Source organism: Frieseomelitta varia, unplaced genomic scaffold (assembly GCF_011392965.1).
Source record: "Frieseomelitta varia isolate USP_RPSP 00005682 unplaced genomic scaffold, Fvar_1.2 scaffold_463, whole genome shotgun sequence".
NCBI classification, from domain to species: Eukaryota; Metazoa; Arthropoda; class Insecta; order Hymenoptera; family Apidae; genus Frieseomelitta; species Frieseomelitta varia.
Window position 1 is genome coordinate 263,235 of NW_025110216.1, and position 14,380 is coordinate 277,614.

General features: G+C 42.7%; 1 protein-coding gene across 6 annotated transcripts in view; it reads right to left on the reverse strand.

The window, feature by feature from the left end:
• The window catches only part of LOC122532686 (sodium-coupled monocarboxylate transporter 1), a 73,005-nt gene that overhangs the window by 22,273 nt on the left and 36,352 nt on the right, over positions 1–14,380 (reverse strand). For 3 of the 6 annotated variants that reach the window (XM_043661679.1, XM_043661680.1, XM_043661678.1), the window contains 5 exons: positions 12,373–12,785; positions 11,450–11,624; positions 9,888–10,039; positions 8,544–8,684; positions 2,050–4,710 (listed from right to left, as the gene is read on the reverse strand). In XM_043661679.1, the coding sequence (XP_043517614.1) occupies positions 3,570–4,710; positions 8,544–8,684; positions 9,888–10,039; positions 11,450–11,624; positions 12,373–12,731 (1,968 nt within the window). In that variant the 5' untranslated portion in view covers positions 12,732–12,785 and the 3' untranslated portion in view covers positions 2,050–3,569. Of the gene's footprint in view, positions 1–2,049; positions 4,711–8,543; positions 8,685–9,887; positions 10,040–11,449; positions 11,625–12,372; positions 13,225–14,380 lie in introns of those variants that run through there. The other 3 variants (XM_043661681.1, XM_043661682.1, XM_043661677.1) reach the window with 2 other exon arrangements.

Here is a 14,380-nt window from a genome sequence, read left to right on the forward strand (position 1 = left end):
ACGAGAGACCGATATACCGTGCTTTCGAACGGCATCGAATTGAAACATAAATTAGCTCCGTCAACGGAATTTAAGAGCTTCGAAGTTCATTAAAAGTCACTTAACGGCGAACTTTATCGCAGTTTCGATAACTCGAGCAACTTTCGATCGAAACTTCTCCCGGACGCGACTTATTCCTCCGCAAGAAATATGCAATTAGCCGTTAAAGAAGCGGAAGGGACGTTACAAAACAACGCTGTCTCCTTTTTAGCTGCAGAAAGTCAAATCGAAGCGTCGACATTTTTGCGGTCAGCGGCGAGTCGACGATTTTTACGGAAATACGCGAAACTGAAGGAAAAATACTCAGAAAATTACCTCGACTCCACCGCCATGATGCACACTGGTGGTAGCAACGTTCTTTGAAAAATAGGAGAGAAGAATTAGAAGATCTTTCGCCTCTTAGAGTCGACGATTTTCCCCTTGGTCGCGTTTCGAACTCCTCGAAAGTATCGTGGATGGAGAAATCACGAAGAGATGGAAGTGACGTTCCTCGACGTGAACGACAGACACCGAAAGAACTGAAATAATACCAGAAAGGAACAATGGATAATCGATCGGTGGCCTTCGTTGCCTCCTTCACGCTGAATATCGATCCTCCTTCGTTCGCTGCTTCTTTCCCATCTGCTCCTTGTCCTCGCGATCGATTTCTTTCGATGCTTTTACACCGACTACGCCTTCCTACGATTTATTTTTACAAACAATCGCTGTGCACTCGCGTAATTCCTCGTGGAACAAATCGCAAATCGTAAGTCTGGCGAGTTAACTTTTTCATCAGATCTCGAAAGACCTTCGGCGAGGAAATTTCAGTGAAATGCTTCAGACCTCGATCTCGATTATGTCCGTGATTCCGGAGATTTTACAAGGGACAGTGATTCTCCTGGCATGCTGGCACTTCCTCGGTGCATTTGCAAGTTTTATCATTTGTCGAAAGCGACGCGATCGGATCGAAGTACGAACGAGAAAGTCGGTCGATGCCGATGGTTTATGCACTCGACGCAGGACGCAGGCTGACTTCTAATCCAAATGTTTCACCGTGACTTTTCTATCGAAACGAGAGTTGCCGAGATGTGTCGAGAAATCGAGTCAATCGGTGATCGAGAATAGAATATTCGGCGGGCTTGGTATTTTCGGATCCGCACCTGGATATTGGGACCTCGGATATTTCCGAGTTCGGTCGGAAATTGAGCAGATTTGGTCCAAATCAAGGTAACCAAGTGATGTTTATAGTGTAATTTGCATGGTGCATTTACATACGTAGGTAAATGCTGCTATAGATTTTTTTTTAAATAATGTGTGCTAGTAACTTCTAAATGGAAAGGAGTTTCAATTCAAACCGGTATTACATTATAGATACTAAATATATGACGTTGTATGTATACACGTATATACAGAGTGCCCAATTTGTGTCTATAAATGCAATTATCTTCCCAACTACTTGTCGTTCGAAGAACTGTTTCAAGTTATTAACAACTTATTTTATAATTTCGCAAGTTAGTTTGTTTCTAAAGCAAAATTTTTTAAAACAGACTATTTTTTAAAATGGAATCACGTAATTTTTTTACATCGGTCGTTGCAACAGATCATTATATTTTTATGTTGAATAATTAATAGTTTAGCAGATGTTATAATTTTAATTTTGTAGAATCTATGTATAAAGAACAAAAACACTATGCATGCAAGAATGCTGCCCTTATCCTTCCTCTTCTTTCGTACGATAGATTGTATAAAATTAAATTGAAAATTTCTATTAAATTAACTCAATTTAACTCAAAACAGAGCAAACAGTTACGAAGATAATTGCTGTATATACACACATCGCGCCTATTTCATTCGTAATTAATGCTAGAAGTTAGATCATCGTCCTCGAGTCGCCTGAGCAGAATAATGAAAAAAAGAAGTCGCGCGCGCGCAAAGGAAAAAGAAAAGAAATACAAATCAAAGCGCAAAGTTCAAAAAGACTGAAGATCGACAGATGGGTGACTGAGGGAGGACAAGAAAGAAGAGGAAAAGTCAGTGTTCAACGTGACGCTTAAAAAAACGTGTTATATTTATATGGAAAAAAAAAAAAGAAACGAGCAGAAAATAAATATTCACAATATTTCGTACAGATCCATTCGATACTTTACATGTTGCACGGCATGTCGTGCTCGGTGCTGTTACGCTAGGCTACGTGTACTTGCATGTTTGTTAAAAAAATAACGCAACAATCTACGAGATATAAAACTTATAATATCATAGAAGACGAGAGGGATCCGCGAGACGGACCCCGCGTTCAATGTACGCACATGTGACATAATACATACAATTTGCGCGGAAACGTTCGTCGCGCTGTCATCACGCGCCTTGTTCATTCTCGCAACGAACAAGTGGTGAGTCACTCGTCGCGAGAAACTCTGACCTTAGGAATCCGGACCTTGCGCAATCCGGACGCGTTTCAACGTCCGCTTGATTCCTCGCAATCACATCGCGATTCAATACTTTCGTTACAGGCTAACGACGCAGCAGCGGGCTGCCTCATCCCCGGTGCTGCAGCAAATGTCAAAGATCGCTGCCTCTCTCGCGTCAAGCGCGAATAAGCGATGTAACGTCCTCGATTATCGAGAACTTGAACTCTAACACGGACGAGTGTATCACTTTTCCGTGATTCTGCTCCCGATCTCGTACGGTGAGTATTGTACGTATAACATACGTATATATGTATATATATATATATATACACATATATGGCAAATTGCGAAATAAACTATTTCGTTCGCAAATAACTCGTGATTTGACATTTTCGCCAAGTTCCGCGTACTGGAAACTACGTTTTCTTCCTTCCTAGGAAGGAGTACTCCGCGTACGATGCTCGCAGTCCTCTAAGTGGAAAACGAAGCTGGTCGACTTCGTCGAGTCTCGGTTAGATGCAGTTCTCCAGTGCAGTTAGCATTGCCGAACGAACGCCGCCTGTCAGTTCGCTACTCTACCCGAGACTCGTTCGACAAGCGTGGAAAGGTCGATCGAGGTTTAGTTCGCGCAACACGCGCGAACGCATCATTACCCAGAATTACTTCGTCTAACGTAACTACTCTTCCTAACGATAAGATACGATCGCGATATAATACCTACTATATATTTTGTAACGTGGCTCGACGAACATGGCTCTCGTTCGTGCCTACGTTGCTTTGTACTAGGCGTCTACCCTGTAAAATTGCGCGCTTGCTCGGCTAATTCGAGTAGCTGAAAGTAGCTGCGCGAGGATTGTACAGGACGATCAATAGAGGAAATATACTATACTAAATGATGCTCGGTGTTTTTATGATCATCGTCTGACTATATGTGATACTAACATAGAATTAATCGTTAAATTCAAGTGCAACTACGAAAGGGGCAATTCGCTCACTCTGCACACACACACATACGCAGGCTCGTCGACGCAACGATGTTCGAAAAGATAGCGAAGTGGAAGCGAGCCGCGACTCTCGGAAATATATGCATACGATGGAGCGTCGTGATCGCGTTTCGAACCACCGAACAGAATTTCCTCTCTCTCAGAGTCTCGTACCCTTGCTGACCTCGTTGGTTACGTCGAGCGAGACGTTCTTGAGAGCGTTGAGCTTCTCCACGTAACCGATGTCAATGCGAAGCTTCCCATTATCATCGACGATCCCTTGGAGAGTCTTTTCCGTGCCGTTCGCGATCGAGGTCACCGACGAGGAAGCAGTCGCGTTCGCCGCGTTCTGCTCGTTCTGCAACCGGGTGCTGCTCGCGTACAATCTCCGTCTTCCCGGCAACAGTCTAGAGATTTTCACCGCCAGCGGATGAAGCAGGTGTTCCTCGTACATGTCGCACTGCGAATCGGCCGTCAACAAGCTGACGATTATGCCGACCAGCACCGTCGACACGCTCCCTATGAACGCGTAGTACATGTACGTGACGCTGTACAAATACTCGAGAGGGCCTAGAGCAGGTGTTTCCTCGGTGTTCGCCAATAGAACGCTTTGGTTCGTCCCGGTGACGTTGAGGGCAGCGAACATCGAGCGGCCTGGCTGCATGATCCAAGGTGAGAACGTGTCGTTCTGACAGTTCTCCGTCGACAGAGACAACGTCTCCACGTTTTGCATGTTGCTGACGGTCAAGTGGCCGAAGGTTATCCACAGGGTTGTCACGTGGCTGAAGATCATCCCGGCAGCGGCGCCCTTCCAGTTGGCGCAAGGCACCAACATGGCCAGCAGAAAGACACCGAGCAGCGGGCCTGACGTGGCCGAGGTCATCAACATCGACGACTCGATCACTCCCGAGAGCATGGCCACGAGGAAGCTGATGCCTATTATCAGCACGCCGTAGAGAACGCTGATCACCTTGATGAAATGCAGCTGCTGCTTATCCTTCAAGCCTCGGAGCGCGGGTATCTGACCGAGAAAGTCCTCGAACGTGACCGTGGCCAGAGAGTTGAGATTCGACACCGCCAGTGTGAGCGCGCTGTTGAACAGAGTGGCCATCACCAGACCCAGCAGACCTGGAAAGTTGAGGAACTTGTCCTCCACGTAGAACGGCACGATCTCGTCGAATTTCGAGATGTATCCTAGCGTGAGCGGATCGCAGTCCGCGTAGTTGGCGAAGATCACCATGCCAACCACCCACGACAGGGAGAACAGGATGAAGATTATCGGCATGTTGGCCAACATGGTTCTGAAAGAAGAGATAGTTGTTCTGTTAGAAGATACGAGAACGCAGAACTTTCCTGTACCTTGAGGTACATAACGTTGCAACCAATATAGAGGCACAATAGTAAAGAGATCCTGTTGGAATGAATTTATTCATAACTCGTCGTTCCATCGATCGCAACTCCCTGTGTTCTGTTCTACCGGCGACTCTAGAGCAAAACCGATTCGGAGTAGATCCTAACAGCAAAGAACGTACGTGGTGTTCTCAGATACGTATAAAAGCTCGACTTGCTACCGCTGATCTTAGCTAGGGGAGGAGTATCTGCTGCCAAGTTTGGCTGGCTGCCATTTAACCCCGGTCTGGATGCCAGCCGAAGGACTCATTGATTATGTGGTAACGGGAAGTGCGGACAGAATCTCGCGAATCAGAAAACGCTGAGGGTTCGAGGCGAACTGCATGAAAGTCTGCTCTGCTCGCGAGGACCTCAGCGACTCTCCGGACGTTCATAAATTTGAGGATGGTTTATCTCGCTGGGTTCGTATGCATTATCGCGACAGGTACACAGAAAATGAAGAACGAAACGAGGATAAGATAGGATAACATGAGCCGTTCACTTGCCAACTTCACTTTTTGAACTTTTTTAAAATCTTAGTGTCAAAGCACTTGATCGACTCGTAATTGACTTTTTCTGTTCGAAATAAATTTCCTTAATAATTAGATTATTCAATACTACTGAACCATGAATACCACCATGTTTCTGCTTTTTGAATTGTGAATAATTAATTTATTTCAAAAGCCAATTGGATTAACTCCATACTCTGATGCAAATCGTTGCGATAATGTAATTTAAATTTTGTATGAATTTAAAATAATACAATATGAAAATATAAAAATCCAAATTATTTTTCAAACGATTGGCACGATATAATTGAAATCAGTGAAAAGAAGAACCAGGACTTTTCCTCAACAAAGATATTAGAAAATTCTATCAGTAATAGAAAAGTAACAGTCGCGGGATTAATAAATTCAAACATGATTTGAACGAAAATGCAGAATTTAATTAACATTAATTAAATCATAAAGTCTGTATCATTAATTTTTTTATAAATAAAAATTTTTTACAAATTTTTTTATAAATAAATCTAATTACCATTAGAAAATTTATATCATAGACACTAGTTCTGATGTAGACTAGTCTTTGTTATATTCTAAAGGCAGAACAGTGACAAAAGAAAAGAAAAGAGACACGATGGATTCAATTCATGAAAATCAATGAAATTCATTCGTCGTACATAATTATTAATTAATTCATGATCATTAAAACATGATTATTAGAGAAATTTAAGAATGAATCGAAACGATGAGCTTCTCGAATGTATGGGATGAAGCGTATATTATTATTTACGTTGATGATGATTCAATTTAACGACAGTAATTTAACGATAATAATTGTGCTAATGACGGAATTATTATCATTAATTTGTTCTAAACATCTGTAATAAACAGTTTTTTTGAAGGTTCAATTTGATGATATTATTTTCTTTTCATTTTCATTTTTCACGAATCAATTAACTCTCTTAGTCACGCGAAATGTTGTAACTAATAATAACAATTATTCCAAGTATATACTATCACACATATTTTACATTTCGTTGGATGAAATCCAGGCTTGTAATAATACATTGTAATAATATACTCTACAGTGTTTTTTTTTTTTTTTTTTTTTTTGAATTTATATTTTAAAGGGAATTTCAAAAAACAATGTGTACTACTTTGTCACTTTTCTCCACTTCTTTTCTTTTACGGAGTTGACATGCAAGCGGCTCTAATATCGTTGATTTTCAGAAATTTCAAACAGTGACGCGTTCTTAAATGAAACAGCGAAGCCGTTTCTACGACGAGAACTCTATGAAAGCGCGTAATCAAGCGACAAATCGTCGGTAGGTTCGCGTCAAATCGTTGGTCGGACGCGATAGTAAATACAAAAATCCATACGAGGAGAAACATTTTTCCCTCCCCCAGGGGAGGGAGAGGCGCGCAGCCACCGGTGCGATTATATTCTAATAAAAGTCCATTTTCGGCCGAGCTTTCTATCGCGGTCGCAGCGACGCGTCGCTCTCCGGATTTATGCTCTAATAAAATGTCCGCGAGCGCGGAATACCGACACTTGTCCTCGTCGATTTTTCGTTCGGAAAAGTGAAAAAATAAATTGTCTCTGAAGTCGGCCGTTCGTTTGTTTCGCTTTTCCACAGAGACGGCTAACGCTGAGCGGATCGGTTACGCTTTTCACGAATGTCGCGTGTCATGCCATTTCGATGGCGGAACGTCAGCAGGAGAGGAGAGAAGAGATCTTCCCGAACAGCCGCGTATTCTCGCTTTCCAGCAAGTGACTAGATGATTCTCTTTCTTTTTTATTCGAAGGCACAGACGAAGAGAAGATTGCAAATTACTTTCGACGGAGAAGGGAACATTGCTTTTCATCATTCGCGGGTGTTCGTCGATGAAAATCAGAATTATTGCGTCGCCGACTGAAAAGGAACGCGCGCGGTTCTTAAACAGCAGCGAGTACGTCTCGATCTCATCGAGATTATTTGCCATACATTCTTTTTTCTGACTCGTGAGCGATTCTGTCCGAGTTAGAAAGGCTCTTTCTCGTCTGTCTCAGCTCGACGAGCACAAACGCGAATATTGCCGTCTGTCCTGCATATCGCTGAAGAAAGACCGATTAGCGAGTAATCATAAGTGAAAAAAAAAAAAAAATGGTCAGAGAACAGTAACAATTTGCATAATGCAAAATGACTGCACGGGTTGTTACGCGCACTCGTGTTACTGGTTGATAACAACAAGATAACTAACGGCTAGGCGAAAGTTGCGCGTGACGATGAGTCATCTCGCCACTCGTGATTGACCTTTTAATTAGAGTCAGTCCACGATCATCTCGAGCGATAAACAAAGAACGGAACAAATGTAACGAAAAAAAAAGAAAAAAAAAACAGGAAGTGTACAAAGTGAGAAACAAAGAGAAAAGGAATTAAAAATGTAACTAGGAAGAACTAAGGAAAGAAAAAGAAAAGTAGACACGACCGATCAGACAGAGTTCCTTTCGACATCGTGCCCGTCAGGATTTCCCTGTCTTTCGTCTAGCTCCAGGCGAAGCAGTCACGAGATTCCTCGTACACATCAACTAAGTGATCGTCAAACTTTCGTCTCGCACTTTTGCCGCCTCGATTCCAAAGAATCGCAATTCTCATTCGTTCCGCGAAGATATTAAATCAAATTAATTCTGTGACATGCGAATTTCTTCTTTACTAGCGATTGCTTCGTCGAAGTAGATAACGTTTAGAATATAATAAGATGCAAGTGTACCAAGTATGTAGAAAAATATTCTTTTATATCCTTATATCCTATTAATAATCTGCGACCGTCTCCTAGACGTTATTGAGGTTAAACACGTGGAATTTACTCTCTCTCTCTTTTTTTTACCTTTCGGTCGAACGAAAGCTCCTTCTCTCGTTGAATTTTAATAAACGTTCCCTCTTGCGAAGAACCTCTTCCGAGGCACGGATTCAAGCATAATAGTGTTATCTAGGCGACACTTGTTTACATATCTGTCGCGTAAAATGTTAATTCGGTGCGTGCCACCGAAGCTCTGTCGGAAACTTTTCTATTCACGTTTTGTCGTGGACGTCGTGCAATTTCCCGCGGAAATTGCAGAAACATCGAAATTTTTATTCGAGGTTGCGACACGAGATTTGTAATCTCGCTCGAGGATTTTGTTAGAACAGGCCGGATGATCATGAACAGGCGAGTTTCTGTTGAGAATGGCCTGCAAGATTTCAGCGAAAGAGATTACTCACTTGACGACTTTTCGTTGACTCGTCATGCTGCAGTATCGTTGCACGAAGTTCTGCTGGCAGCCGAAGATGGACAGGCTCATGAATAATTGGCCCAAGGTTGCCGACAGAGTCGTCACGCGGAGGGTGGGATCCAAATCTGTGCTGAAACCAGAGATTCGGTTCGATTAACTCGAGAGAAATTCAAATGCCGCCCGATCGAGAGCGGTTCTCGTTGTCAAAATAGCCCGAACGTTTGCACAAACTCGACTCGGTGATTTCGGCTAATTCGCCTAGGAACCCCTATTCATTTCCGCGGTTATAAATCGACTTTTACTTACTTTGCCCCTTCCGCTTACATTGTCCCGTCTCGCGAGACGAATCGTTTCGAGTTGGAACTACGCGACGAATGTTTCGCAGCCTTGTCGCTGCTCTTAAGCTAGCCTTTGCTATATCTTTCACGGAAGATCGGTAATTCAAAGCTAACGCTGAAGTTGAATAAATTTAACGTAAGTAAGTTAACGTGAACGAGAACAACAAATTCTTTCAGATCTTCCGGGTTTCATTGGCCAACAAAAGTTTGTCGAGGGTCGCGCATAGTTTGCATATTCTTTTTATCAGTTCAGTGTAACTTGTATTACTTATGAGAATATTAAAACGACTTTTAATTTAAAAAATATGAAAATTTTTAGTGAGAACACTGAGCTTGTTTTTTTTTTTTTTAGATATCAGTTCATCAATATCCGATTTGATACAAGTAGTGGCAATACGAAGAGTATTTTCAAGATTCTTGTCAATAATTTTTCTTCTTATTTTATTTTTCTGTGTGCTTCGTATGAGAAAAAATCTGTTTGCAAATATAAATCGTAAGCATTCGTGGTTAAAGTTATTCAAATAATAAAATTTTTATTCAACTATCACAATTTTGGTTATACAGCGTTTTTTAAAATAAAAAGTAATCGCAGTTTTGTGCGGACGATTTTGTACAAACGACTTAAAAATGATTAGTGCCGTAGACATAATTTTCTTATCGAACTCATCAACTCAAGCGACAGCCGTGCAATAAATATTATATAAATATCGCAATAATTGTATAGTTATTATGCCAATTGAAGTTCCGTCGACTGACAATTTCAGCAACAACAGAAAATCTGTACGATGCAAATTGTTTCCAACGTGAGTTAACTTTTCGAGCTGTTCGCTGAAATTCGAGTCAAATTCTGACACTCGTTTGGCGCCTTGATTACGTTCGCGAGATCGTCGATAAAATAAAGTCTGCGAGACTCACGTGACTCCGATCACGTTTATTGCTCGCCGTTCACGTTCGGAGAGAGATTGAATCACAATCAGGTCAGTGTTGATACTTACTTGAAGAAATCCAATCGGCCACGTTCGTACGTCACGTTTAAAATCTTATCGGGCCCGATATCAGCAGATCCTTTGGCGATTATCACCAGCGAGACGCCAATCATCGTCAGACCTTGTATGACGTCCGAGAGGATGGCTGCTTTCAAACCACCCTGCGAAATGAAAGTACCAATTTTTCTCTCTCTTCGTTCTCATCGTTCGTGGTTAAAGTTGAATGTAGTAAAGTAATGAAACTTTTATTCCAGTTATTCCAATTTTGATCATACAGCATTTTTTAAAGTAAAACGTAATCGCATTGTTTGGGCGGATGGTTTGTACAAACGACTCGAAAATGACTCGTGTCGTAGATATTTCCTAGTTCGAAATTGCTCGTAGCAATTGGCAGAAGAAAATCGTGGATCGCGTGGACGATTACGTGAATCGGGACGGGGAACAATCCGAGCAAGGCGATCTAAGCAAAGGGGGACATTTTCACGCTCTCGCGTGAAATGATTCACGATCGCGCGTGTCGTATTTACGATCATCTCGAGACCGGAAGCCGAGACGGAAGCAGCGTGATCTTTCGGTTCGCGAATAATTGATGAGACGAAAACGTGGCGGACGATTTAATCGCGGGGACGATTTAAATGTCTCAGGCTTCGACGGCGCGTGGGAAATCGTCGGTTTCTCGAACGTTTTTCTTTCTCGCCGCCGTCGTTAGTATGCCGGGACTCTTGTTAGTCAATGAACTTTTGTCCCCCTCTCTGAATGAATATTTATTAGGTCATAAGTAACGAGTCGAGTTTTAAAATAAAATAATGGAACTCGTCACTTCGCTCGGGCTTTCATAGAGGAAGAATGGAGGGCTTAATAGAAAAGTAGCAAACAATTGTAGAAAACGAAAGGAAATACTTCGGTGGATCGGGATTTTATGAATATCGCTATAACCTGCACGCAACGTTTCTTCTCCAGCCTTTAAACGTCACACAGGCGTTTCCGTTGTATCGTGGCGTAAAATTGTAAGTTTCCATCGGATATTTCGCGCGGCGTTTGCAAATACCATTCGCTTATTCCATCTACTCGTTATCAACAGAAAACATAGCTTCTCGTCATTTCACATTTTCCCCGATTGTCACTCGATCACTATATTGTGACTGTGACATCAAACTTGCGTAATTGGATATACGAGAGTAAATACGATCTGCTAAATAACATTTAAGTAATGCACTTTGCTATTGCGAAATTTAATGCACTTAAATCTGATCAATTAATATGCAAAATGATTCTACAGTTTCGCGCGCAAATACAATTTTAAAAAGTCACTGAAAATATTTCTCGTACTTTGAAATTCTTTGCAAGTGCACTAACTACCTTCTGTCACATTATTTCTTATTTTTAGCTAGTGCAATATCTGGAGAAAGAGTCACGTTGCTCACGAGATGACCCGATACTATATATAAAATGACGCGATTTGTCTTCGAGAATACTCAGTTAATCTTTCGTTGATTTCACGACGACACAACGTTTAACGTTTCTGCAGAGCGATTACGCGAGTCTTTTAATATTGAGAGCGTGGCACTTACCATAACGCTGAAAACGACGGATATCGAAGTGATGCCAAAGATACTGGCCCAATACGGCAAGCCGATCACCGCCTTCAATGCGACGCAAGGCGTGAATATCGTGACGGCCAAGTTCAACAGGCTGCGTATCACGTAAGAGAAGCTTGCCAGGCATCTGACTAGCTTCGAGTTGAACCTAGGTGAATTAGCATAATTACAAAGAGGTCTATTCAAGAGGCATGGCCGGACATGATCGTTAAACGCGAGAGAGCAGTGTCAAGATTCGTGGAAAAAGAAATATCAAATCGTAGAAGCTGCTTGAAAGAAAAGTTTAGAACCGCGCGCGTTTTTCTTCTGGCAAAAAATGGAGAAGCGGAAAAAGAGCGGGGAGAAGGTTGTAGACGCAACTCCGTGGCCTGGGTAGACCCCAGGCAAATTGAAAATGTAAAGCAGCCTTGTTTAGGCGAAGCAAACGACGATATCGAGCTTGCCGAGCTTGTCGCTCCTACACGGGGAATTGAAATTTTCCCCGTGATCCGTCACGTGTCCGCCGTGATTTCGATGCGAAACCTCGAACCGGGCACCGTGGCGTTTCTTATTTCGGGGGCGAGGAGGTAAAGCTGATGCCACGCTTGGTATTCCGCGCAGACGAGCCGGGAATCTATTAACTTCCCCGACCTTCGATTATTTCCGCTGTGTTTTCGAAACTGTGAAATTTGCATGAAATGGATACGCGACGGCATCGAATTTTCCCTCGACTGAAAAAAACGACAACAAAAAAAAAAAGAAAAAGAAAAGAGAAGGAAAAGCTCTCGAGATGCTCTCTTGCGGGGAATTCGAATTTCACCATGGCACGGGGGAAGAATACCGGTGGTAGAATGGTTTGCATGGACGTTGCATTTTCCCGCGAACACACCGCGGGGAGATTTCCAAGAGATAATTACCTCATATCTAGGTACTGATAGACCGACGTGATGCCGAGGCTGTAGTACACCGGGACGAAGATGAAGCACACGATGGGATACGCGAGCAGCATACCGTAGATGGTCTCCCACATGGCGCTGCCTCTGTAATAGAGCTCCGACGGATAGCCGAGGAAGGATCTGACGCCGAGGGTGCCACGGGCGATGGACAGCATCATGGCGCCCATCGAGACGTTCCCGGTAGCGAACACGTAGTCCGCCTTGGTGGACTCCTTTCGACGACCCCGTAGCTTGCCCCATAGCGGGATGACGAACGAGGCGATGATACAGCCGACGAACACCAGGTAGTCGATCACCATGGACGACGCGTTGGTCGTCATCCTGGGCTCTCTTGCGGGGCCGTTTCTTCCTTTATCCTCGACTCCCTTTCGAAGCTACCGAAAAATAAGAACGTGCCGACGTTACGGGCGTTATGGTTCGAGCTTCTCCTGAACGACTTCGTGTTTGACTCTGTCCGCGGAACGAGAGTCTCGAGAGCGAGTGTTCCGTTATGTTTACAGGCGTCGCCGTACGATTGCTCACCGATACGCCGATCAATGAGTCGATCGTAAGTTAATAAATAGATACGACCGCTACACGTCGAAACCGAATCGAATTGAATTCTCTCTCTCTCTTTCTCGTCTATCGGAGTGATAGCGGATACGGACGTGTTCCGACGTTTTACAACGTGATGGTACACGTGCACGTGTTGATCGCGGATCAAGCGAGTGCGAGTGGAGATAGCGAGTTTGCGTCGCGTTAGCGATAGAAGATCGATGCGATCGGAACGGCGGCGCGTACTCGGACTGAACGCAGTCCGTAAACGACTACTCGTTATTATGTTCGGGACTTGGAGCGAGACGGAGCTACTCGCGGCGATAGCGCGACGAACATGGACTCGAGACTATCTTCCGGCAAGCGGCGGGGAAAGGGACGAGGGTAACTAACACCAGTGGAAGGGACTAGTAAGACGCTGGTTAAAGCTTTTTCTTATCTTGTATCGCTCAATTGTTTATCGGTGTTTGCACATCAAGCGTTAGGCCCCTCTGTTTGTACACGCGGTGTTATTTGCATACCGTGTCGATTCGACGCGTGTGACGATTACTCTGAACTTACGCCGCCGTTGTTTTTTTCTTTTTTTTTTTTTTTTTTTTTTCTTTCATTCATTTTGCTCCATCGAGCGACAGCAAAAATGATACTTTTTCTGTCTATGCTAATAAAGATAAATAAATTTCTTTTTTTTCTAGAAAATTAGCATTATCAACCACTTACGCTGGCAACTGATTGTGGACTATAATGAGTGATCGTATACAATAATTCGTCGCTTTCTTTTTCAACTCGTCGGTATATCACTGGATAGAAATTATTGAGAAATAATAAGTTTATTATTTATTTTGCTTATTTTGTTTTACTTAAATATACTTAAAGCTGAGAAAATATTACAGTTTTGGAATAAAAAATTCTCGACATGCGTGGCGCAAGAGGTTAACACGGCGTATTAATAATTTCGTCTAAACAATTGATTTTTTTTTTTTTTTTGACGCTCGTGTAAATCAACGTGAACCGGGTATATTGCCGATATATTGGCATTTCGTTTCGAAAACCGAAGATTTACATAACTCTATTCATGGGTTAGATAAATTATATTTCAGAAATTAAAAGAGTAAAGCATTATAGCGATTATATTAGCTCAATAATTTCTGGAATGGTCGGAATTTACGAAGAAAGAGAAAATCATCATTAAAACTTCGGTGATTTTCATTCCACGAGCAGCAAGTGCCTCGACATGTTTCGCGAAACATTTGCCTCGAATTACCGCGAGTGAAATCATTAGCGGTCTAATTGTGATTGAAGTGACAAGAGAAAATGAAAAATTGAGTTAACGAAAAAACGTATATCGTGTACCGCGACGCGTCGATCGCAAAGAAGGAAGTTGAGTCACTCTGAATTTCCAGATAACGAACTGTCGTTAGCATAACGCGTGAAAATG